General features: G+C 43.8%; 1 protein-coding gene across 3 annotated transcripts; it reads right to left on the reverse strand.

Moving 5' to 3' along the window:
* Positions 1–443: 443 nt before the first annotated feature.
* On the reverse strand, positions 444–24,497 carry larp4ab (La ribonucleoprotein 4Ab). Of its 3 annotated transcripts, none has more exons than XM_023790653.2 (17): positions 24,011–24,497; positions 16,749–16,884; positions 16,498–16,656; positions 16,147–16,228; positions 15,900–16,036; positions 14,747–14,850; positions 11,710–11,820; positions 11,544–11,597; positions 10,920–11,132; positions 10,438–10,541; positions 10,126–10,167; positions 7,772–7,987; positions 7,334–7,385; positions 7,082–7,240; positions 6,875–6,999; positions 6,223–6,433; positions 444–6,046 (listed from the first exon to the last, which is right to left on the reverse strand). In XM_023790653.2, the coding sequence occupies exons 1-17, from the start codon at positions 24,122–24,124 to the stop codon at positions 5,636–5,638; spliced, it is 2,430 nt and encodes an 809-aa protein (XP_023646421.1). In that variant the 5' UTR covers positions 24,125–24,497; the 3' UTR covers positions 444–5,635. The 3 variants fall into 3 exon arrangements, with proteins under 3 accessions (XP_023646421.1, XP_023646423.1, XP_023646422.1); XM_023790655.2 differs by lacking the exon at positions 24,011–24,497 and adding an exon at positions 20,123–20,297; XM_023790654.2 differs by lacking the exon at positions 10,126–10,167 and having other exon boundaries at positions 24,011–24,496.
* Between the last annotated feature and the right edge of the window lie 163 nt (positions 24,498–24,660).

Raw genomic sequence — 24,660 nt, forward strand, 5'->3', positions numbered from 1 at the left:
TTCAGCAAGAGAAACGGCTCAAAATCCCCCTGGCCACTGTGCAGGACGTGTTCCTGTCATTCCCAATACGAATTGATGCTGTATTGGCCTCAAAAGGAGGCCCTACACCATTCCAACGAATTATCTAAACCCAGGTGCTTCAGTTTCATTGTCCAACTTGTGTTTGCATTTCACAAATAACAAGGTAAAATAATGTAAAACTATGTAGCCTTCTCGTTTTTTGTCATTCCATTGACTTACTTTTACTTCTATGATTATTTCTAAAAAATGGTGCACCTGTTGACAGCTTCAACAGAGCTACATTTGACTGAAATTAGCAACCAATGGAAAGTGCATAATATACACACGTCTAGGACAAGCATCCCAATGAAAACAGTTATTCTCAGATTTCTACAGAATCTACAGGCTGGAGTAACACTGTCCTGAAATAAACCACAAAGCGCTAAAATGTTTAAAGATAAATTTTATTAGATTTTTGTTTTGTATTTTTTCACCTTTGCAATAACACAATCAGCAATCAGATATCAGGTATAATTACTTTGTGTTCCAGCAAACTCAACAGGAAGAGTGGATTTTTGCTTTTTTTTTAAGCTAGCAGGTTGTTGCATTACTTAAGTCCATGTCCCACCCCTCCAGTACAGTCTCACCCATCCCACTGAGAAATGTATGCAAAACAGAGCAACGGTAAAGTAAGTGACAAACATGTAAGATACAGGCACGCACACACACTGCTCTCTCCCACCCCCACTCCCCAGCAACAACTTTGGTATTAAAGGGATTTAAGCAAAATAAAAAAATTCCTACAGCTGAGATCACACAGTAGTTTCATTGAAACAAAAACCCCTAGTATTTATTAGATGCATCACCTTCTTCATGTTGATTTGCTGTTTTGATCACTTACAAAAATTTGAACTCTTTTTTTAGCAAACAAATTTGAAGTCACATGCACAAAGAAAGGGGTTTGCAAACCTGACGGATACAAAGACCCCACATGTTTGGGGATCGACGTCAGCGGTGTTCAGGTGACCCCTGTCACTTCCAGAAATGCAATGACTTACACTTAGACAACATTTGAAATGACAAGCATACATGGAAACGGCAGATCACATAAAAGCACACAACCTTCTGCAGTTACAGAATTCAAAGCTGTCAGTTCATGAATGTCTTGGTTTAGTTTGTTAGTCCTAATTAAACACATTGGGTGGGGCAACTCACTCAGTAATTGCAAGGTGTGGAAAAAAAAACATTTCAAGAATGTAATCATATTAGACTAGCTTTGTGATAAATTACTCTACATTCCATACTAATTGGCTGTGATAAAAAACACACCTAAAGCAAAGATCAATACTGTAAAGATGGACACAGTTTTTACAGTCATCCCAGTCTGCTATAATGAAACAAAAGATCTCTTGCAGTTCTGTAGATAGGACCATTGATGGGGCCTAAAGACAAATCAAGTCTATAGATTATGCACTTTAAAGCACAGATTCAAAACCAAGTAGACAAAAGTAAAAGGAAATTTTAAAAAAAAAAATACGTTTAGCATAAGAATCATTGAAACATGACTATGAACAAGCAGTCAATAGTGACTGATCCAGTTACTCTACCTTATGAGTTTAAGAATTAAGTGTACAGCTTTGCAGTTAAGATGTTTTTCTAAAAAAAAAAAAAAAAAAGGAAATCTTGATGGCCACCCTACCCAGCTTCACAGAGAATGGAATCTCCAACGGCCCAAATGGTTACCATACCACCATGCTCAAACACCCACAACATTTTAGCACTGGAAAAAGCCATATGTTTAGTGAAGCCATTCAGTTCACAGCCCATCTTCACCAGATCCACCACCATGTTGTAGCAAGTGTGAAACATGGCCTAATTAAGGGTGGATCTCTGTGGGGGAGACTGGGTTGTTTCACAGACATTAGCAAAATAAAAGAAAACTCCTGCATTAAAGCAAAGGTTCATTTTGGTCACCATAAGGAAAAAAAAAAAAGGGTATTATGTGACACCATAAACGGGAGCAATGTGTGAAGTTCCTGAAGGTTCTGTGGGAATTACCAACTTGAGGGTGGACCTGAGGGCTGCGGTATTTCATGCACTCTCTCTGATAGGGAGAGGGGGTAAACAAGGCACGATCATTTTGGCTAGTTTATTTCTTACATAACAGTGGTGAAACAGCCGGCTCTCACTGGAGAATGCGTGGATGCTGTGTGTTTAATGCAGGCAAGCTGTTAAAACTCATCCTACAGGTCACCTCATGCTGCCAAGCATATATATGGGATGTGCGACTGATCCACCACATCCCCAGTGGCGCTACAGAGCTCAGAGCGCCAGCTTAAACGGCAACGCTGCACACGCATGACCCAGAAACACTTTAAGGCCAAAACAAGATAACTGTACTTTATTTTCTTTTGAAACAGGTTTTGTTTAGACTGCAAAATGTCTCACACTCATCTACTGCTATACATAGAGCCCTAATCAAATAAAAGCACATTCCTGCAGATTTCAGAAAGCTTGCTAACATTGAACATACTCTAAAAATGATCGCACACATCACATGACATTTTTCACACTCGTCCCGTTTGACAAGAGCACTAGATGCTGTTAGTAAAGATGAGCTGTCCCAGCGCTTTGCGGCACACCAACTCCACTTCATACCAGTTGGTGCACCAAAGATGCTGTCAGCTAATCTTGAACCATATAAACAAAAAGTAGTACTGAACACTATTTCACACTACTTCATGAAACAAAAACCTGTACATAAACAGCATTGTACATATGGATTTTAAAAAAAAAAAACGCTAATCAAACCTAGACTTTTAATCATTGACAGCTGCTCAGGTCAAGGTTAGGTCTACTGGATCTACCATTAATTCATGATATAGTGTATGGCTAGGTGCCAAACCATTTTGTCAGTGAAGGTAAAACAAACTTTGCCCCAAAAGATCAGAAATCTAACAGAAAAAGGGCCATCTGGACTATACACAGGGGATGGAACAGAGTAACCATATTAAAATGGCCTAGCTTGCCTTTGGTCTTGGAAGTACTTAACCTGGTTAAGAACTGTGAGAGGATGATGGTGGTGGTGTAAGAAATAAGTAAATATACCTGTCTGATAAGAAGCCTTTTGGTTACCCTCCAACACTCATTTGGGGTAAGAGCAGATGAATATATAGGGACACAACACTCAAAAGCAGTAGGTGTGTTCAGCCATTGCCAACACACTCCATTTTAAAACGATTTTTCCATAACAGTAGCTGCAAGACATACATATGATACTTAGACAAAAAAACACTTCATTTATTTTCATATATTCCACTTTAAATATAAATATATATACTTCTGGGGAATATGAATAACTGGGCTCCCCCACCAAAGCATCACCCACTCCAAGCCCATTGAGACCATGGGAAGCCCCAGATCACTGCCTGGGTTACCATAGGCAACAGGAGAGGGAATATCATCATAGTGAACGGCACATTCCTGTTCACAGTCAGCTCCTTTCAGATGGTCCAGACCATCACTGAGGAAATGTTTAGTCTTCAGACAGACCTGACTCCGCTCCAAAACTCCAAACCAGATTATACTTTTAGCTGATGTCATTGACCATTGGACTCCACCAATGTCGCAGCCATAACGGCAGAGCTGAAACTGGCCATTCCTATTTACCCGTTTGGTATATCTGTACCAATCTGGCATCCCAAACATCAGAATTTACTAGCACTACTAAAATTACCATTTTTTAAGGGGGGGGGGGGGTGGATACATAAATGGCCACAGGATGTAAAAACCCAAGAGGGACCATCTTCAGCATGAGAGTCTACAGCTCCCTGCTCCCTGATTTACTTTCATGTCAACAACAATGAAGTGTTTACTGGTCTTCAGAGTCTCTTATGAACAAGTCTGGGAACAGAACGCACTTAAAAAGATAAGGCTTGAGCACGCTTAGCCAAATCAAGGTTTGCACTACTGTGCGATAACCAGTGCAACATTTATAGGATACAGACTGAAGCCTATAATCTTCTCGATGGGCAAAGTTGTTAGAAATGACTGACATGCTGGAGGGAATGACATCAAGTGCAATCAGTCATGCAAACCACACGATCGGTGTGCCTGCTCACATCAAGGCCCAAAGCAGCGACCAGCTCAGGCTTCAGATCTAGGGTTCAACTGTGGACAGAAATCGCATGTAGGGGGACCATCCAACCCAGTACAGGTTTCCTTTGATTTAAAAAACCCACCTGATCTATAAAGCAAATGACCAAAATCTGACTAATTAGGGTCCCCCCATCCATGCTACTACTGATCTAAACAGGAAACCACGCGTTTCAAGAATGCATCCCCCCCCCCCCACCACAGTTCACCAGAAGTGCTGCAGCAAGTCAATCCCAGCCCTCGACACTTTCTGCTCTTTAGAGGTTGCAAGAGTAGCTGAAGCAGCTAATCTCACCCACCAGTGTGCAGAGATGCTGGAATGAGCCATTTCAGCACAGAAATGAGGACCAAACATGACCTGATCTGAGTGGATTAACCCGGAACTACTTCTGAATTATTGTACCAGCAATTGTTAGACTGATTACGAGGATGCAGCTCGTTAGTGTGACAGAGACTGCTGATTATACCACAGCTCCAACAAGATGGCCAACTCATGGGCAACACCTTACGCCATCCCCAAAACTCAGCCACAAAGTCGTAAACAAGTGATAATGTCTAATACATTCAATAACAGGGGAGAGGGCACCCAAGGGAGACACGACCTGGTCGAGAGCAGCTACGAGATGGGATCAGACACGGTTAGGTCACCTGTTCATGACAGGATCGTAACAGTGGTCCTGCTGGAGAGGAGCAGCTGAGCAGTGGTGAGATAGCACTCATGTTCCTGGTGCTAACAGGTGCTCAGATTGAGGGCAGGTCTTCAGTGGCGGGTGGGACCTGCTGTTATAATGGGGCTGTTTCTGAGGTGGCTCGAGGGTCTCAACCAACAATCCAACTGGTGAAAAACAGGGCACTGACTGGAGGTGCAAGGTGGTAAGTTTAGGAGGATTCCTCGATGGCTTCTCTTTTGGCAAACAAGCCAATCAAATCCCTAGCCAGATTCCACCCCCCTCCCCCAGAAACAGTCCCAAACCCACCAACTCAAGTCAGATTCAAAACGCATTCACATTGAAGCCAAATCAACTATTACAAATTTGAGTCACATTTCATCACGGAAGATTCTCTTGTTCAGGTGAGACCAGTTCATGTTCATAACTGCAGGTTCTCTTAGTGCTCGTTTAAACTTTCACCCAAAAGGTAAAATTCAAATGCTTATTTTTTTTCTCCCCAAAGGAACCTGCGCCGACCCCACAACAAACAAAAAAAACAAAAACGCAAACCCCACACACATGGATCCTGAGGACCAAGTCCTCAAACTAAATGAGATGACTACACCTTCCCTCCTCCATCTACTGCTTTCCAAAGTCCACACCTCTGGATACCATCTTCTGCTGGTTTTGTGAGAAGATTCCCAAAGGTTTTCCACACCATTCAGGGAGGGAAATAACGCTGTCTTGTTAGGATCAGTCGCTTTTAAATCTGATAATATATATTCTTATATATTCATCTCTGTGTATACATGTACATTCGTTCTTCAGTTTTACTTTGGCGATCTTGGGGGGACGTTCTGCTCTTTGCCACTGCGCCTGGGGCCCCCCTGCGGGGAGGTACGGTGTGCTAAGGGGAGACGTCTCTGCTGATCACGCAGTTTGAGGCCCGTGCCATTGGCCTGGGGGGGCCCGTTGCCACGGTGCGAACCGAGGGAGTCGCGCTGTGGTCGGATCTCAGCTGCTTTGCCTCCCAGCGGCCTCTCGGGGGTTTTGTCCGGTCGTTCTCCGGGGCCGTGCCCAGTACGTGGCCGGTCCGCGGGGCCCTGCCCGCTTGCATCTTCTGCCTTGTTTACCCGGAGCTCCCGCAGGGGCTGGCTGGGGGCAGCTGCGGGGCCGGTCGGAGGGGGAGGGTCCTTGGGCGGTCGCTGACACACCTCCGCATAGCTTAATTTACGGGGCTCCTGTTAGGAAGGTGGGACAGAAAATGTCATAAACACACATTGCGGCAAAGAACAACACACTCAGAACTCACACCAAGCTTATCCAAACTCCTGCAGCCATTCCAGCTGACGGAACGAGATTCAAACTGATTTTAACAAAAACATGAGAAGAGGGAGAAGCGGGTGGACAGACTTACTGGTGTGGTGTTGCTGTTTTGGGCTGAGGCTGGGGGTCCGCCACAGGCGTTCGACTGGCTGCGTAAAGGTTTAGTGGTGTGGGCCGGCTGTGGGAGCACCGGCTGTGAGGAGGGGGCCAGGAGGACCGTGGAGTTAGCAGCCGACGCGTGGGGAGAGTCTTTCTGGACTTGGGGTTCAGCCTTGTCAGCCTTCTTTTCCGGATGGGTGACGCTGTAGGAAAGACAAAAGTTTAATGTGTTGATCCTAGAGCTGAACCAAAAAAATTATAATAAAAAAAATAAACGCACAGACCAATCAAACAATGTCACATGTGAAGGCTAACCAGACTAGCAGAGCAATCAGTCCAGTGAGGCATCTAGTCCGTCCAGATGTATGGGCCCCTCTGGCTATTTAAGGACAAGGACGATTAAACTACTCTTCCCAAGGCTGGAGGAGATGAATGACGCAGGGGGGCTGTTTCAGGCAGTCGCTGAGAGCACTTTGGGCTACTTAAGGAAGTGGTACAATCTTGACCTGCTCAAGCAACAGGCAAGATTCACACCGCAGGACAGGCACAGGTCCCCTTGCCCAGACACCCGGGGTCATTTCAAACATTTGCTGAAATCTGCAGCCTGACTACTGGGGATGATGGCTGGACAGAGGAGCTCCTACCTGGAGCCCTGAGACTCAAAGGCTACTGGCACAGGCTTGCAGACGGACTGGGCTGGACTAGGAACAGCGATTTCCTCCTCATGGCCGCTGGTGGAAGTGACTGGGGAATCCTTGTTTCCATCAAGCTGTAGAGAATGACACATCTTTACATGTCTGAAGACCCGACTACATGCTCCCTCGGAGCCACCTGCAGCATCGGCCACTCACCTTGTCCCGACTCAGGCCTCGCACCACGTCTGACAGCCGGTTCTCCAGCACGGGTTCCTCCTGGGTGCTTACTACGCAGCCAGGCAGGGGGGGGAAGTTGGAGGTGGCCAGATCAAACTTGGGGGGCGGAATCTTGACCTCATTCAGAGGGGGCAGCCTCTGCAAAGAGCCGACATGCAGGAGCTTTAAGAAGCCAGCCAGTGTGCTACGGGTGGTGGGGGGGGGCGGGGAGGGCGGGAACCGGTCACTTACCACGGCACGTTCGTCGTCTCGCCTGCGACGCATGCCGCGAGGAGCAGCCCTCCTGCAGGAGAAGCAAATCACAGGAGAAACAAGCTCAGGAACTTCAGAGAGACACACCGGGAGGGTCACGCACCACAGAGTGCGACCCTCAGATCTCATAATCATACAGATCATTGGGAAGGGCCATGGAAGGTAGCTTTGGGGAGGGGGTAGGGACAGAAAGACAGGACAGAGTGAGGTAGAGGAAAAACAGGAAGAGGGGGACAAAGAGGTAGAGCCAGCTATTCCATTTACACCCGAAAATCCCTCTATGCGCCATTTTATCATCACTGGGTCAGCACAAACCGAAACACAGCAAATATCCTGCACCAGATCAACAGACTAACTTCCTGGCATCGTTAAAGCCATGTAGCCCAAGCGGCCCAGCGCATCTGCAAAAGAGCCTACCTGCCACGGCCAGCCAGGGTGATATCGCCGTTAGCTTCTGTGGCGGGTAGGTGGCCGTCCTTCGAGGGGAAGGGGAGGCTCAGCTCAGGTGGCACCAAAAGGGCTGCCCCACCGCGTGTTGTGGGCTGAGGGCTGCGAGGCCCGTCCACCAGGGGCAGAGGCCCGGTCGAGGCTGAGGTCCCTTCACTTGCGCGGGGGTGGGGCTTCACATGATTCCTATGCAAGGACACAATGCATCAGACGGCACGCTACATGCAAACGGGGAGCGCCGGTGACTAGTCTGGAAAGAGGAGTGGACAAAGCCCAGCACAGCTGTGCCAGAGCCCTACAGTGCCAGGCCCTCCCCAGCAGACTGTATGCACTGCTTTACGGTTCAGCAGAGCCCCTAATTAGGCCCAATTAAGCGGACTGAAGAAATTCCACAATTAACAGCCCGTTAAAAATCACCAATTTGCTGTGTGTTCTCAAAACTGTCAAAAAATGGATAACAAATTTGTCTCATTTGACTTAAGATCAACAGGGTAATTAACCAATAACTATACAATTTTGACATTCAGCAATGATTAAGGACAGCGTTTCTCAATCCAGTCCTCACCCTCCCCCAAGACAGTCCACATTTATGCTCCCTCCCAGCTCTGCACTCCAGAACTGGACAATCAAGAATAAGAAATATGTGGTATAAGTGTGTTGGTAACTGGGACGGATCGAAAATGTGGACAGTCTGCCCCCCCCCCCCCCGAGGATTAGGTTAAAAAAAAAAAAAAAAAAAAAAGATTTGGGAGAATGATTACCAAATGGAATACTGTTTAAAAAGTTACACAAAATCAAACAACGGAATTAATAAATAATGGAGACTGGGGTCTCAAATGCGCCAAAAACCAGAACACAGTGAATCATGAAGACCAAGTAAACCATGAAATATTACACGTTCAGAGTAACCTGGACCATACATGCAAATAGGGCTGCCACTAACGACTATCAATCTATCAATTTTTACTGATTAGCCGATTAATCAAAACGATTAATTTTCCTCTAGATCATTTAATTTAATTTTGACAATAACAAACTGTATGTCATTGCAGGGCTTTACGGAACTACATGAACATGAACGTTCTTATGCCCACAATTTGAAAAGCAGGTTAATAGTACACCTAAAGCATTGCGGCATACTTGCGATGGCCAAAACCTGTATAAACTGTATAAATTCGGGATATCCTCATGCTTATTAAATTGTTAGCTGAGCATACCATATGCAACTATTTTTGTATAGAAAGTCAAGATACGGACAGCTCAGCAGCTACAACATCTTTTAAAAGAGTAGATAGTGGTACTTTTTGCAGTTTAAAGTCATACTTTTTGGTAAACAGTTTTGTTTACTTTCAGTTTTTTAAGTTTACAAAAATACTGTTAGTCTGAAGCCCAACATGCAAACATTAGCACGGCAATTTAACATAGAATAAGCCCAGATTCTCGCCTAAACATTTTCTCAAACACTTATTCTATGGAGATTCTAAGGTAGCAGGCAGACAACTTTAATAATGGCTTTAATAACGAAAGTATTTAGAAGCTACAATGACAAAAGATATTGAAACGCTCTCCGCACTAACGGTAATTTAATAAAGATGAAGAGACATCACTCGTGGTGGTTTTGCCTGCTCTGACGTCCATCATCCAGAATAGTGCTGTGCCATTTCCTCCTCAGGTGCTCCTGCCTAGCGCTGGTGCCCGAGCAGGACGCCATCGAAACTTTGTACCGTGTACAAACCACCGCTTTGTTTTCTGACAATTTGAACTACTCCCATAATTACTGATACTGAAGGAAAACATTTGTTATAATGAACTGAAATGTTTTAGAAATTAAAAAGATATTTTCGTTGATTTATTTTATTTTTTTTAAAGGTGCACCAACTCATTTTCAGCATCAAGATTGTGGACTAGGTCAACTGATCGCGGCAGCCCTACATGCAAACATGGGACATCCATGCTGAGGAGATGATGATGGATATGAGAACATTGAGCGTAATACAGGTCAGATGGAGTAAAAAGGGTTTAACATACCACCAATAACAGACAGGTCTTAAGAGGGTATTTAACACAATAACCTCAAAACACCCATCTATAACTGAATGAAGAACGGAATTTTGAAAAGAAAAAAAAAAAAGAGGGGAAACTGTAAAAATGATCGTGCTAATGAAAGAGGGCAAGGGTAACCCAAGCCCGGCCCGATCTTACAGGGTAGCAACCAAAGCGCCAAGAAAGACAAGACGTTTAGTTCACAACACAGAGCAGCATGTTTATGATGAACATGGACAGGTAAATGTTATGGAGGGGGCTGGAAGGGTCACTGCAAGTACCTGAAGGCATTTATTACATTCTTTCTGGAATACAGGGGGACACTGGAACAGCAAGAGAGAACAGGGCAGGATGTCAGTCTGGCCAGAAGGGTCTTTAAATTACCACATGTCAAAAATCACACCTAATGGATGGCATGGGGGGGAAAAACTACACAAAAACCCAGGAGCCTCAGTTAACACAATGACTTTGTGGAAGCTGTTAAATCTGAGAATATGGTGGTACAAATTAACGTCTACCCATCTCCTTAACCAGATGCGCATATAAATAATGCGTCAAACCCCAGAAGTGGTCAGACGAATACTTGGACTTACCGGCTTCTGTGGAAGGGCCGGCCGAGGTTGAGGGAGCCAGAGCTAGTTTTGTAAGTGCTGGGCGAGCTGAACCCGTTGACAAAGCTACCATTTGGGAAGGGAGCCTATGGAACGGAAGGCGAGCGTCGTTAGGGAAGAAGCATGAAAAACCAATAACTCTGGACCCAATGCAGGAAAATGGAGTTGTGCCGTTAAAACATGGTGACTTTGCATTCCGCCTGTTTCAGCTTAGATTTAGGTTCAAATTGATCTACCAACAGCGCCCTCTAGAGCACATTAAAGCACAGAAGACGCTGCGAGAGATACATCAGGTGGTCAAAACGTGGCTGTGCAATTTGGAAGAGCGTGGCTTGACGACTAAGTGGAGGACATATTAAGACCCATGAAAGCACACAAGCATTCACGCGAACCTTCTAATTCTACTAGCAGCTCAAAGCACCTCTTCTGAAGTCTTGGGAAAGGAAGAGAGACGACAGTCTCACCAAGGGCGTCTCAAAGTAGGGCGTTGGGGAGGGCGCCCATGCCGGCGGAACGATGCCATAGACTGGGTACTGCTGCTGGGGGCCGTAGAGCTGCTGCATGAAGAGAGGGGAGCTGTACTGGGACGGAGACTGGGACTGTGGTGAATACATGCTGGAGTCCAGGCCACGGTAGCCGTTCTTGGCAAAGAAAGTGTTGATGGCCTTTATCCGAGCCTGGGACAGAGAAGAGGAAGAGAGGCGTGAAGAAGACTATAGGCAGAACACGAGCTGGCAGCTCAGGTTCACAGCGGAAGTCAAGCAGAGAGCTCCTAGTCATCCTCACTACACTGACATTTAACTGAAGTTCACACACTGATTTTCTCTGTAGATTTAAAAGCAACAAGAAAACGAACGTTGTTTCCTGGAGCTCAAGACATTAAGGTTAGGAAGTCGCAGCGCTGCTCGAGCTTCAATGTTAGTCTGCACTTGCACAATATCTCAAAGGGTACTAAGCCTGAGAGTGCTGGCAGAGAGGGAGGGTGGCTGATCCCACCCCCTTATCAAAAGGGCAAAGTGTAAAGCCAAGCTAAGCCCAATTCCATAAGCACAGGCCGTGCTCCAAAGCCCTGCCCCACACACACTCACCATGATCGGTTTTCCCTGAAATGTTTTCACCTCTTCCCTTAAGTATCTGTATGCCTGAGAACAAACACAAAGCCATCAGCTTCCCCTTGAAGAACAGTACAACCCCCCCCATTTCACCAAAACACATAGAGGCTATTGCATCGTGAAACACCCTGGTAAGGTTTACCTGCTGGGCATCCGTATCAGACTGGAATGTAATGTACCAGTTGTTGTTGTGGGCAAACTCAACACTTATGACCTTGGGACAGCCGTCATTTTTAAAGAGAGCCTCCACCTCCTGAAAGAGGAAAGGAGAACAGGCAGCTGTGTTGAGAAGTCACACTCAAACACACAGGCCACAAGATTATACACTGATGCATGACAAAATTAAAATCCATTTGCATGGAACATTTGCAATGTCATAGAAAGCTCAATTTAGTGATGCTCCGAAATTTCAGAAACCGAAAACATTCAGCCGAAAAAGCCAAAAACTGAATTTTTCACTACCGGCTGAAAGTTTTTGTAGGCCAAAATTACTGACCGAAATTATGATGTTTGATACTACAGCTAAAATTGTTTCACCTAGGTTGATTTGTATAAAAAAAATAATGAAAAGTTATGAAAAAGTGGAAACTTTGACTAACATCACCACTGTCCCCAATAAAAGACAATACACATAAATTCTTCATAAAAAAACCACTTCGAAAACAAACTTGCTTATAGCATATAGACAGCATCTATTTATCCAATGTTTCAAAGCAATCTGTATTTCATAAAAACCTTCCAGCTTTATGATTTTGCAACAGAGCAGCCAATCTATTAGGAACACTGGACCTTTTCAGTTTTAGGGTGTTAAACTCGCTGCCCTTATTAACACTAATAGCACATTATTAAAAACAAAGGGCTGTATATTTCGTTTTACATATCACACTGCGATATTCATTTGTTTTTTATTTTCAGGTGACATTTGAAAATAGCCTATATAACTGCTTGCAGTGTTCAGAACAACCTTTTCACCATCTTGCTGCATTTAAAATCTCTTAAGTGATAATTTCAAAAGCAAAACTTTATTGAATACATTAATTTGAACAAATAGGTACATAAACTTTGGGTAATTACTTGATCATTTCTGTTTCGGTATTCAGCCAGAAAAAAATCTGGTTTTGGTGCTCCAGTTAAAAATTAATTTTGGTGCATCACTACAATAATTAAGTTGGTCCAAAAGCAGAAGACGGGAGAATCACCCAAACAGCATAAAGGTTACATGCAAAACCGGAGTGTGCCTTGATGTTAGGGATGCTTAGGGGTGGGCGATATGACCTCCAATTATTATCACGGTATCTTTCACTCTTTGGACACTGACGGTGATATATTGCAGTTACTTTTTTGAAAGTTTTGGGAGGAGTAGCATGTCCCTTCATGTAAATTTTAAAACGATATATTAATATATTAAGTACACTTTAAGATGGGTATGAGCGGATTTATTTCAAAAAGACTTACAATGTGTCATAGGTAATGTTTTCTCATTTGTTTTTAAATTGTCGGAGCAACAAGCTGCTTCAGCCGAAAACAGCGCATTTTACAGTTCAAATGAAAAGCAGGGTTGCCAACTTCGGTCAGCTAGCTGGAGTGAGATTTTCAATTCGAGACAAGTCTGCACACACATGCACATGCATTTACATGTAGGTAACAGTTTTATTACCTTGTGAATAGTCTGTAGGGTTTGCAAACTACCCCAGTGCTTTTGATGTCGCCAATTGTAGGTTTGTAATGAAATAATCTAGATTTGTATAATATAGATTTCTAGCGTGAGCGTGAGTTTGATAGTCCGAGTGTCACGCCAGATGTGTGAGATTTGGCAACCCTGAAAACGTACGTTTTTTGTTTCACATTGGTTGATTTGTATAAAAACAACATTACTTTATACAATTGTTAAAAAAGGTCACCTTTGACAAACATGAAATCACCAATTTTCTACGTCCATTTATCTAGCATTTATAAAATACTGCGTTTGAAAACTTTTCAGCTGTAGGATTTCAGGACAGAGCAGCCACTCTGTTAGGAAGATCACAGCTTTTTGTTAGATTTGCTGCTGTTAACACTAATGGCACATTAGTGCAAAGGGGCTACATACGCCAAATTACGTCCTGCTTGGAGTTAGTGTTTGACGTTCATTGGCGTGGGAAATGGCCGGTTCTAGTGTTAACTGGGTAGCTGTGCCTTTTATCGCCGAGCACCTTGCATGAAGGCAGCGGCGCATATATATGCTGATTTGGCGAATATGTTTAATTTTAATTTGCTACTATATATACATACATATGTAACCAGGTTATTTCGTTTAATGTGTATAATTACACAAAATCTTTATTTTGAATTTGTTTATTTGCTATTGCTACACTTGAGTGCATTTAATAGAAAATTGACACATCGCTGATAAACCGGTTACATATACTATTTAAAGACAATTATTTAGATTACATATGAAGCTTTGAAGAAAATAAAATGCTTTATTTTTATAAATATATGTTGTATAATTAAAATGCTGAATTCTCACGGTGTTAACGGTATAGTGTAAATCCATATCGTGATGGGAGTGAAAAACATCAGGCTTTTTTCCTCAGAGAACAGAATGAGGTCACTGACAAGCAGCAGCATTGCTGTTTAAAGTAGCAAAGACGTATTAGTTTTATCAGAGCCATAACGAGTGGCCTGAGAGGCAGAAACCTGAGGCATTCCTGCATGTCAGTCCGAGGAGGACCCCTGTAATCAGCACTGAAGTAATGATGGGGACAACAAGGTATTTGATGACCTAATAGCTCATGTTGGAATTGCCCATGTCGGAGGGGCGATTCCAGAGGCAATGGAACTTTAAGGTACACAATAAAACCAAAGAGCACCCCCAAAGCCTCAAATAGTCTAGCCCATAAGTAAGAGTGTGCATGTGCATTTCAGCTGAACTTCCAACTGCGTGAACTACACATGCCCAGGCTCAGAGCAGCCATGCTTAACCTCTGAGGGATAAGTGGGAACAGGGCTAGCAGATGTACCTTGACATATTGTTATTTTTAATGCAAAGCAAACAGAAGGAATCTTTTTGCAGACTTTTTGGAAATCCAAAAAAAAATAATGTTGCGCAATTCAGTCAGTAACTGAAGCCAAAAATCAAAAGGTCAGCAGGAGAAAAGGAAGCGTGGAAGCTGGAGCTGTCGACCTCGCAGACGTACCTCCACAGGCGTGGTCTCCGGCACCTCCCTCAGAATGATGATACAGCGCTTGTGGTTGGGACGCACCTTCTCCCCCTTCTCATCCACCTGCACCATGGGAGAGGCTGCGCACAATAAGACAGGTTAGCTGATATATTTAAGATCTGAATCAAAATTACCCCCAGAGGGCCTATTGTTGAGAGTGCCGGGGGGTAGGGGGGACAGGAAGGTACCCCTTCAGTACATCGATAAACAGGGGCAGGACACACAACACAGCACAAACGGCACAAATACAAAAAATGGACCAAAACACCTTTGCAGCAGCCCTTACCACACAGGTCTGCAGTCTGCACTCCCCCACTGTCCTACACAGATCCCTCAAAAGCTTAACGCCACCATTAGCACCATTTACCAGTTCCATCCACAACGGCCAATTAGAAAAGTTAAAACACACTACATCCCACTAGCCACAACCTTGATCTGGACAATACACATAAAAGGTAATCTAGCAATCTCTGCTGCTCGAAACCCCTTGATACCGCATCTATATGGCAGAACCCTAACATACTCCTGCATAAAAGGGCCATATTACCTCATCACATTTAGAAAACAAGGACAATGAGTTCAGTTGTGTGTAACCATCTACCATAACAATTATAAGTTTCCAGTATTTACTATATTTTTATATGTGTGAAACTTGGAGACAAAAAGTGCACACTAACAGACTGAAATGCCAAATCCTTAAGATAAAAGATGCTGTCAGCAGCATACGTGAAAAACCGTGTGTACAAATAGCTCACTGAAACGTTAAGTGTAAGACCAAGATACTAGTTCTTCCGCCATTAGGGTGCTAGCCTGTAATGTCAACCTTTCAGCAAAGAGCCATCAAGTCTTCATGCTTCTCAGACAGCTACTATACTTGAATGACAGTCCCCTATTCTCCAGGACTAAACCGGCCCCATATACATAGATTTTTATGCTCGACCGAAATTATCCCCACATACCAAGAAATATGTATCCCAGGGTCCCCTGCTAAACAGGTGTTCAGTATCATGGTTTTTACCAATTCATGACAAACAAACCATATACTTTGCAGCCGAACATGCTGGGTGGGATAGGAGTACCAGGGAGACCAGGAAGCCTTAGGCACCATCCTTCAGACAGACAAACTCACCACGTAGTACGTCCAAGATGAGGTCCATATCAGTGGTGAGGATCTTGACGTCTTCCATGCTGGCGATGGTCCAGATGGGAACGAACTGGTCACTGTCCATCTGAGACATCAGGTACAAATCCTTGGACAAGTTCTCTCTGCAAGGAAAATCAAGTCATCTGCTTCTTAGCAGCCGGCACAGGAATAAGCACAACCCAGTATAAAAAACTCTGAGCCAATCAAAAGCTATTAGACCCCCCCAGCTTACCTGGAAAAGCAGAACTCCAGCTGCTTCTTGAGAGATTCACGCAAGTTCTCTGGTGAAATAGGCTGCTCCTGCGATACATCACCTGCCACAAGAAAAAAAAAAAAGTATTTTAAGGACAGGAGCATACAAATTCCCCTTACATCACATTACATTCAGTTAACCAACATTTTCTTCCAAAGTGAAATGCAATTGGGGAAATTTTGGCCTAAGAGCTCAAGGGAGCCACAGTGATGATCACTTGACAGGCCATAAGATGTGAATGCATGACGTTCCAAAGACAGGCACAGATCTGTAACTCACTGAGCTCCACACTGGCCCCTCATACTCATACAAAGTGTGTTTTGTACTGACCCGCAAGCCCAGACACTGGCTCGTAGACTGTAAAGGCCAGGTCAGGGGAATCAACGCCATTGACGACAGCCTCAGACAGAGAGGACGAGCCACCATCCGCAAGGTCTGTCAGCTCCACACTGCCAGCTTTATGTTCTGCAGGATGAGCCTCCGAAAACCCTAGAAGACAACAGGTCAATAAGTTAAGAACAAACTCTCAAAAGGCTACTTCCAAAGTCGCACAAATCTTTAAGAACATGCTTTTCCCAAACCTCCAGTGATGTCAGTGGGGGACATTTGCTGCCACTGAGAACCGTCACCGCCGTCGACAGGAGCTTCACTGGGAGCTGAGGAGATCTCCTGCCACACCTTGGCATTAGGATTCAGGCCAGCTCCTTTAGAGGTGACCTGTGACAGAAGAGAAAATATCATGCACCTGTTACTTTTTACCTTCTTAGGTCACGTGGCTTTACTACCAGCAACCAGTTACATAAATCAACATAAAACACCCAAAGACATTTTAGGCATGTGTCACTTGACGGTCACTTCCCCCACTAGACATTGAGGTCCAGTCTTATCAGAAATTCTATCCTTTTAACTAGATGAGCAGTTCCTTCTTTAAAAGATTAACCAACAGCTGAAAAGGAAGAATGTTATACGTTACACTAAAGCTGAATTTCCCTCTGATTTTAACCCACACGCCTGAAGGGACATTATGACTGTTAAAGGTGCAATTAACTTCCGAGTATTACTCCAGACAGTATTCCTTAAACAGCTACTTATATGCAAAACAGTTGAGAAAAGTTTTACAGCCAACTCCGTTCAAGATATAATCATCATCTTAAGGTCTATCAAAATCCCAAGAGTTCCACATGACTTTAGATCATAGTACCTTGCACTGCGTCTGCCTAGCAGCGCCGCAGAACCGCATGTCGGAGCAGGAAACGTCAAACCTTACTCAGCACTGTCAGCAGACTGACTCGCATTAACATGATACCGCTTCCATTGCCCAAAAAGCCAGGGATCGGTTAAAATTTAACAACTGCGTCTTAATACGATGTTAATTCGGCAGCCATAGTCGGCTATTAATAACCAACAACCAGAAGGTTAATAAGCACTAACTAAGAAGCTAGTTAAAGACAGAACCAACACCGAACCTTTAATAATAAAATGTGTCGAAAACGGTAAACCTGCGAAAGCTATGGCTCCCGGGCACCACGCGGTCTGTCTTTCGAACTTACTGGCACGACGAGCCACCACCATTACGCAGCATTTACAGGTCGATACGCAAGTGGCCACCTCGTAGACATCTAATGACATCTAAAGTGTCATTCTTACGCTTCCTTAAAACTGTAGTCAGATAAAAATACACACACACAATATCAAGAGGGAAGACTCGGTCTAACCCCGCCGAAAATCGCCCATTTGGATTTAATTTTAAATCTCCAAATGCGTTTTATTCAAACTGGCCACCCCGTTCAGAGAATCGTGCGATCTATGGAGGGCTAAGAGTGCCAAAATTAAATAAATAAATACACCAATAATTAATTAATTAAATGTGCCATGAATTGTTTAAAATGGGAAATGTAAAGATAAATTATTACTTAAATGTGTCATGAATTATTTAAAATGGGAAATAAAAATATCGTTAATTAAATGTGCCATGAATTATATCTACCATTAGAAATAAAATCATTATTAATTAATTACATGTGTCATTTATAATTATTTCACTATTTATTTAATTTTGGCACTTTCAGCACATCATGAATTAATTTTATCTGTCAGTGTGACCCATCAAAGTCAGTAGGCGGGACAAACAATGATCTATCTGGATCTTGTGCAGCCGATTGTTTTGGTCTGAAGCTGTGTCATTTCCAACATGGCGCTACCAATCATGGACCAGGCCCAATACTGCGCATGTATTCACATTTTGCGGCAGACTGTGATTCAGGGCATGGATGTCGTGTATCATCATTCATTGGTCACGTATTGTGAGATGGGTCATTGATGTTTATATTTATAGTTCAGCCGTCACTTTATTGTGGTATTTAAACCATATTGCTTTGCAGATTGTAATATTTGCATCTGTGTGCGCGTTGCTTTTAGTGCCGGTGTTCTGACAAAACATCCTACCTATCGAGACGTGCTATCGAGCCTTTCTGCGCATGTGCAGTTCCACCGTTTTGGGATTAGGGTTAGGTTGTAGGGGTTAGGGTTAGGGTAAGAGTTTTAGGGGGTTTTGGGGGGTTATGGTTAGGGTAAGAGTTAGGGTTAGGGCTATCGATTAGCACTACGGTAGGATGTTTTGATAAAGTAGGACGTTTTGTCAGAACACCGGACAGTAATCTTACACTTTCCCAATTGATATTGCTGAACAGATGCCTTTTCTTTAGAAATCGTAATAAAATTGGGGTGTATATCAATCTTGTGTACCCATATTGTTTATCAAGGGGCTGTGATATATGTACAGCATTTTCTAAAAAAAAAAAAAGTCACTCCAAAATAATAGTTAAGAACTTTTATTTGCACAACATAAACAATGTTTATGTTGTGCGGTTTGGCCCAAGATAAAACAATCGGTCGTCTGTCAGAAACAAATATAATTTGCTTCATTTAGCACCACAAAACACAGCTGCCATAACTGACAGGAGTGTGTGGTAATTACACTGATACAATTAAGAAAAGAAATGACTAAGGAGAAAAAAGCAGGCTTAGTTTAAGTAACTTCACAGCACATCGAACTGGGAGTAGTACATAATGGTAACATTAAAGTAATGTCACCTTTGACTAAAATTGATGGCCATACCCTGTATTTTACGTCGCTCCTTCTGAAGCACATTAGGCATTAAAGGCCTATGCGAAATAAAATCTTTTAAAGTCGAAGGACTCGATCATTATCCGGTTAATTCTCTTTCCTCTCGCTGTCGACATTATCATAAAAAATCAACAGACGATGAAATGTGACGCGATGCCATAAAAATAGCACGCCTTCTTCCAGAAGTCGCAAGCGTGCGCATGCGTAGTAGCGGAAGTTACATTTTCGGTAGTGACAGACACCCCTACCTATATATCGCTCAATTAAGGCCGTTGCGAAATTCTTCTTCTTCTTGATTATTATAGGTAGCAATGTAAAAACAAATACTGCCATCTATTGTCTCGGAGTATGTTGACGGGTCCCGTACCGATCCATTATCTGGGATCTATTTGTTTTGACTTGCTGTACAGGGTAACCAATCAGATGTTACTCTCGGTTGACGACCCGCAGTGACCCGCCTACTGACTTTGATGGGTCACACTGACAGATAAAATTAATTCATGATGTGGTGAAAGTGCCAAAATTAAATAAATAGTGAAATAATTATAAATGACACATGTAATTAATTAATAATGATTTTATTTCTAATGGTAGATATAATTCATGGCACATTTAATTAACGATATTTTTATTTCCCATTTTAAATAATTCATGACACATTTAAGTAATAATTTATCTTTATATTTCCCATTTTAAACAATTCATGACACATTTAATTAATTAATTATTGGTGTATTTATTTATTTAATTTTGGCACTCTTAGCCCTCCATAGCGATCCACCGTCTACGTCTACTTATAAAGTCCTTGCGAAAGTACGGCTTACAAACCTCAAGCAGTAGCATGTCTTCCCCCTTCTATAAGATCTAGAAATTGCCAACGTGAGCATCAATTAAAAAGCTACTGGCGGAGAAATCCAAAGCTCAAAAGCAAGATTAAGGGCAAACTAACACCCAGACGGTGCGGTCCCAGCCGGCCTAGGAACTCAAAGACTCCGCCCCTTACCCTTTATAACGTCTGCTCCACGTGATGCAGCCACCGCAAAGCCATTGGTAGAGCAGCCCCAAAAGACCGGCCCCTTCCGTCGACTGAGCGGCACATGGAAATGGTATCGGGAAACGGAACCGGAAACTCCCCTATTCGTGCGTTGCATCACGTGATACGTACAACAGACACGACTATTTTCTCTGTAAGTAAATGTGGAACACTTGCATATTCTCTGGACAAAGGTAGGAGTAGCGACTACGTTGGTAGTTCTGTGGACTGAAGCGTAAAATACTTATTGTCAGGAGTTATTTTTCAGGAGCACTGAGATTACTTACGGGCAGCAAAGTAGCTCTTTAAGCTCCTATTAAGCTTTACTTGTACAACAGTAGCTCTTAAACTGATGCCTTTCGTGGAGATTCCTTTTTATTGTGTGCTCACGGCATTCTAAACTACATTACAGCCAAAAAGCAGTAAAAATCTAAATGAATACTGTAATTTTACAAAATGTTCCACGCATTGTGTCGTTTATAATGTATGCACTTAGTAGATAACAGGTGGCATAATATTTGCGTGGAATTGCTTTAACATCAAAAGCGCAACGAAGTATTTACATTCGGGGGAGAGCTGACAGCTACAGATCACCCCTCTCTCATTACTTGGCTTCAACGTGGGCAGCATTCTCCAAATATGTAGTCATATGGAGAAGCCTGCAGACAGACAAGTAACACATAAGACAGGATGGCAGAAATGTTTTGTTTTTTTGGGGGGGGGCAATATAAATTGCAATGGTAGCACCACACATTTTGGCAATGATTGAAACAAGGCTGATCACACACAAAGCAACAGAAAGCCGTGGAAAGATCCTGCTGTACTTGTCCACTTGTATTCCTATGCAAAAATACAAATCAGGTGCACTGAAAGGTATATGAAAAAGTTGCCCGAAAGTGTCAACTTGGTACCAACAGAAAGTTGAAATAAAAATGGCTGTAGAAGTCAGGATGTCAATTTTTATATATTTATTCATGAGCATTCCAAAGACTAATTTTCACAAACATGCTACTTGTTTCATGGAGTTTCATTTCCCGCTGTTCCCCAACACACATCTGCACCACACAATAGTGCCAGATTTTGTGCAAGTAAACTGTACACCCAGTTTGTCAACACGAACACTTTACAATGTCAGTTATGAAAAACTAATGGGAAATGGTGTAATCAAAAATGTTTACCAAAAAAAATGCCGGGGGCATGTTGTCTAAGGTTAAATGGTAAAGAACCTCTTGGTTCCACTTAACATTCATACAACATCTGTAAACCAGCAATGCTGCTGTCCATTTTACAGATCGTGTAAACTCTAGAAATTCCTACACCACAAACTTACAGGACTAGCAAGTTGATGAATGATGAAGTGTACTGGACGAGACTCCACAATGAACACCAAGGGGACTTGTGGGGACAAAAGCTGCACTTCCAGCAGCCAGTCCTTAGGACCAACTATTTCAGAGGTGGATTCAAGAACTGAAATAAAGAAATGGCATGTGTAGTTTATACCAGAGAATTCTGAAATGGGTTTTTGTTACAAAGAATAATGCAGCAGACTAGGCTCTGCTATAAACTACAGCCATTTTAAGCTAATCTTACAAGGTTAGGGCACTTATGCCAAATTCAACCATCTCTTAATTGGTTCAATCAGATAGATTCTGCTCCATCAAGAATAGAGTGGCTGCTGATATGACATCTGAAATCATGAGGGAGGGACACGAGTCAAGTGAAGTTTAGGTTGGTATTTGAATAAATATTTGCCCATACAGAAAGCAGGTCAAGCCTACAGAAAAATATGGAACGGCCAGCAGTATATTACTATTAAATATGTACTTGGACCAACTTTAAGAACATGAAATCATTAAAAATATCTAATAATGCAAGCACTTTGCTAAAAATATGATTTTAAATACCTACCTTGATGGGTACACAGTCATATTTTAAAACTTTTCACCAAGATATAAAAGGCTTTATTTGCCAAGCATTAAAAGCTGATGAGTATTACCACCCCAAATCCTTGAAAAGAGTATTCTTGGGGGCAATTCATGCATTAGCTTGCTGATACCTCAAGCAATGAAACAATTTCACCTACTTAATGTCTGTCAGCTGTATAATCACATTCTAACATACAACACAGTCTGTTTGACAGTACTGCTGTGGAAATATGGGAAAACACCGAATGTTTGGAGTGTAACTTTGCTAATTTCTGCGGCCATGTAGATATGCACTTTTAAATGAAGTGTGGCCACGGGTTCTAACTCTAAAATGACTTGTACCTCATTAATAAATGATTCTGTGCATAATAAATTATAAATGCCTTGCACATCGGTACTTGTAGTTTGTTCTAATGAAACGAGGGCTGCCTGTAACTGTGTTCAGCGTTTTACGTGAACAGTTTTAGCGAATGCACCGTCTGTATTGTACCGACGAGATTACAGATCTGTGGCAGATAACGTTCACGAAGAGGCACATTAAGCTGTCCTGGACTTTGTCAAGCTAACTAATCAATAAGAACAAGATAATGCATAAAAGTTTAAGACGGCAAACACGGTAGGTGGCCATGAGGTTAGGGGACAGATCGGTGCTGGGCTGGTCAACGCAATGTCATTGAAATGCAGCCAAGTCAGCAGAGTGCACGCCTAGCTAATGTCAAACAGGCTAAAGGCCACAACAGGCCACCCGCGCGCACGCACACACACACACACAAATGCAGTTCAGCGTCGCCTTACTTTTTTAAACCACAACCAACTGCATAATGTGTCACTGGACAGGGGATCTACCGGTGAGTTGCAACGGAGGCCTAACTGCCCAGGACAGGCCTACGGGTCACACCAACACCCAGGGAGGACAAGAGGCGGTTATTCCCTCCGCGCGGCTGCAAGGCTGCCTCGTAGGGCGTTAAGGTCGAAAAGGGGAACAGATGTGCGTTTGTGTATGAAAGTCACCGACAAGCAAACCCACATGTCCAGCGCCCTTCTGGGTCACTTGAGAAGCCAGACATCTAAACTAAGGGAACGAGCAATGGAAATGGACCCGGTGAATGTTTCAACCACATTTACCCCCCTAGCCGCCGTCACGGGTATTAGCCCGCTAACAGCCAGCGGAACAGTCCAGCACTTAAGCGCTTTGGCTAGCATTAGCACTAGGAATACCACTGCCGTCATCTTTAGCGTTAGCATCACAGTTATCGCTAGCATTAGCGGAACCAGAACCAGGCCGCGAGTTTGCACGTTTCCAGGGCTGGCAGCTTCACAGTCAAGCCAACGTCTGACCATGTAGTTTTCTTATCGAGCCTTACATGTTGACCGGTCGATTTTTGAATGAAACGTTAAGGAACGCACTGCCATATGGAAAGTCATCGTGTGGCTCACACCATGGCTCACTCGGGGGTTAAATAATGCGGCGGTCCATTCACTCGCTTAGCCGTCCCCGGGGCATTCGCTGGGGTATTTCCTTACCGGCAACAAGGTGTACCGCACCAAATTGACATGAAACACTACGGAACCGGCCGGGTCTTCCAGATGGAGCCGGAACCTACAGCTCGCCAAGCCGACATGTCCGGCGCTGCCACAGATGACGCGGCTTGCACGTCCGAACCGACACCTGCCTTCTATATTTGGAGTTGCGATCGCCACCGAAGTCATGTTCAGCAGGGAGGGGGCCAAGCTTATTCGCAACTAGGCCCAACTTACCATGCCGCCCTGGCGTTCGCTCCTATCGACTGCTGTTTCCGTCGGTCCTCCGGTGTCCGATCCCAGCTGGGCCTCCTCCTGCTTCTGCAGCCCTCCGTCCTGCTCCGAACTCATCGGCCGTTCCTAGCTCGCCGGTCCTCCCGCCGCCGCCGCTCTCTCGTGGCTCCCCCGCTTGCCGTGATCCCTCGCCTCGCCGGGGCGAACGCAACCGGGCCCGCCGCTGTCTCCTACTGCGACCGGCTAAACCGCAGGCTGGATAAAGTCACCGTCGAAGCGAAGAGGCAAAGACTGGACGACGCAAGGCTCGTCTATCGTTCTTCTGACCCGTTAGTTACCCCTTGACAAACCGCATTCATGGCCGGGCAACGAAGCGGACACAAGGGACACGCACCATTACTGAGCCTCGCTGACAGACACTAATTTACACACCACCACCGTCCCAGTAGTCAGCGCGGCCTGTGCTCCGCCCCGCGTACCCCTTCCCTAGTAACGCCCCGTGTACTGAAACCGCCGCATAGCAACAGCGCGTGACAGTTGCCGGTGTGAGCGAGGCCAAACTTGACTAGACAGGGAGTAATCTGGTACCGCCATCTGACGCGGTGGTTCAATACCTCTCTGAGCCCAAATATTAGGTTATTATTACTCTGTCG

The sequence above is a fragment of the Paramormyrops kingsleyae genome, chromosome 8 (genome assembly GCF_048594095.1).
Source record: "Paramormyrops kingsleyae isolate MSU_618 chromosome 8, PKINGS_0.4, whole genome shotgun sequence".
In the NCBI taxonomy this organism is placed as follows: domain Eukaryota; kingdom Metazoa; phylum Chordata; class Actinopteri; order Osteoglossiformes; family Mormyridae; genus Paramormyrops; species Paramormyrops kingsleyae.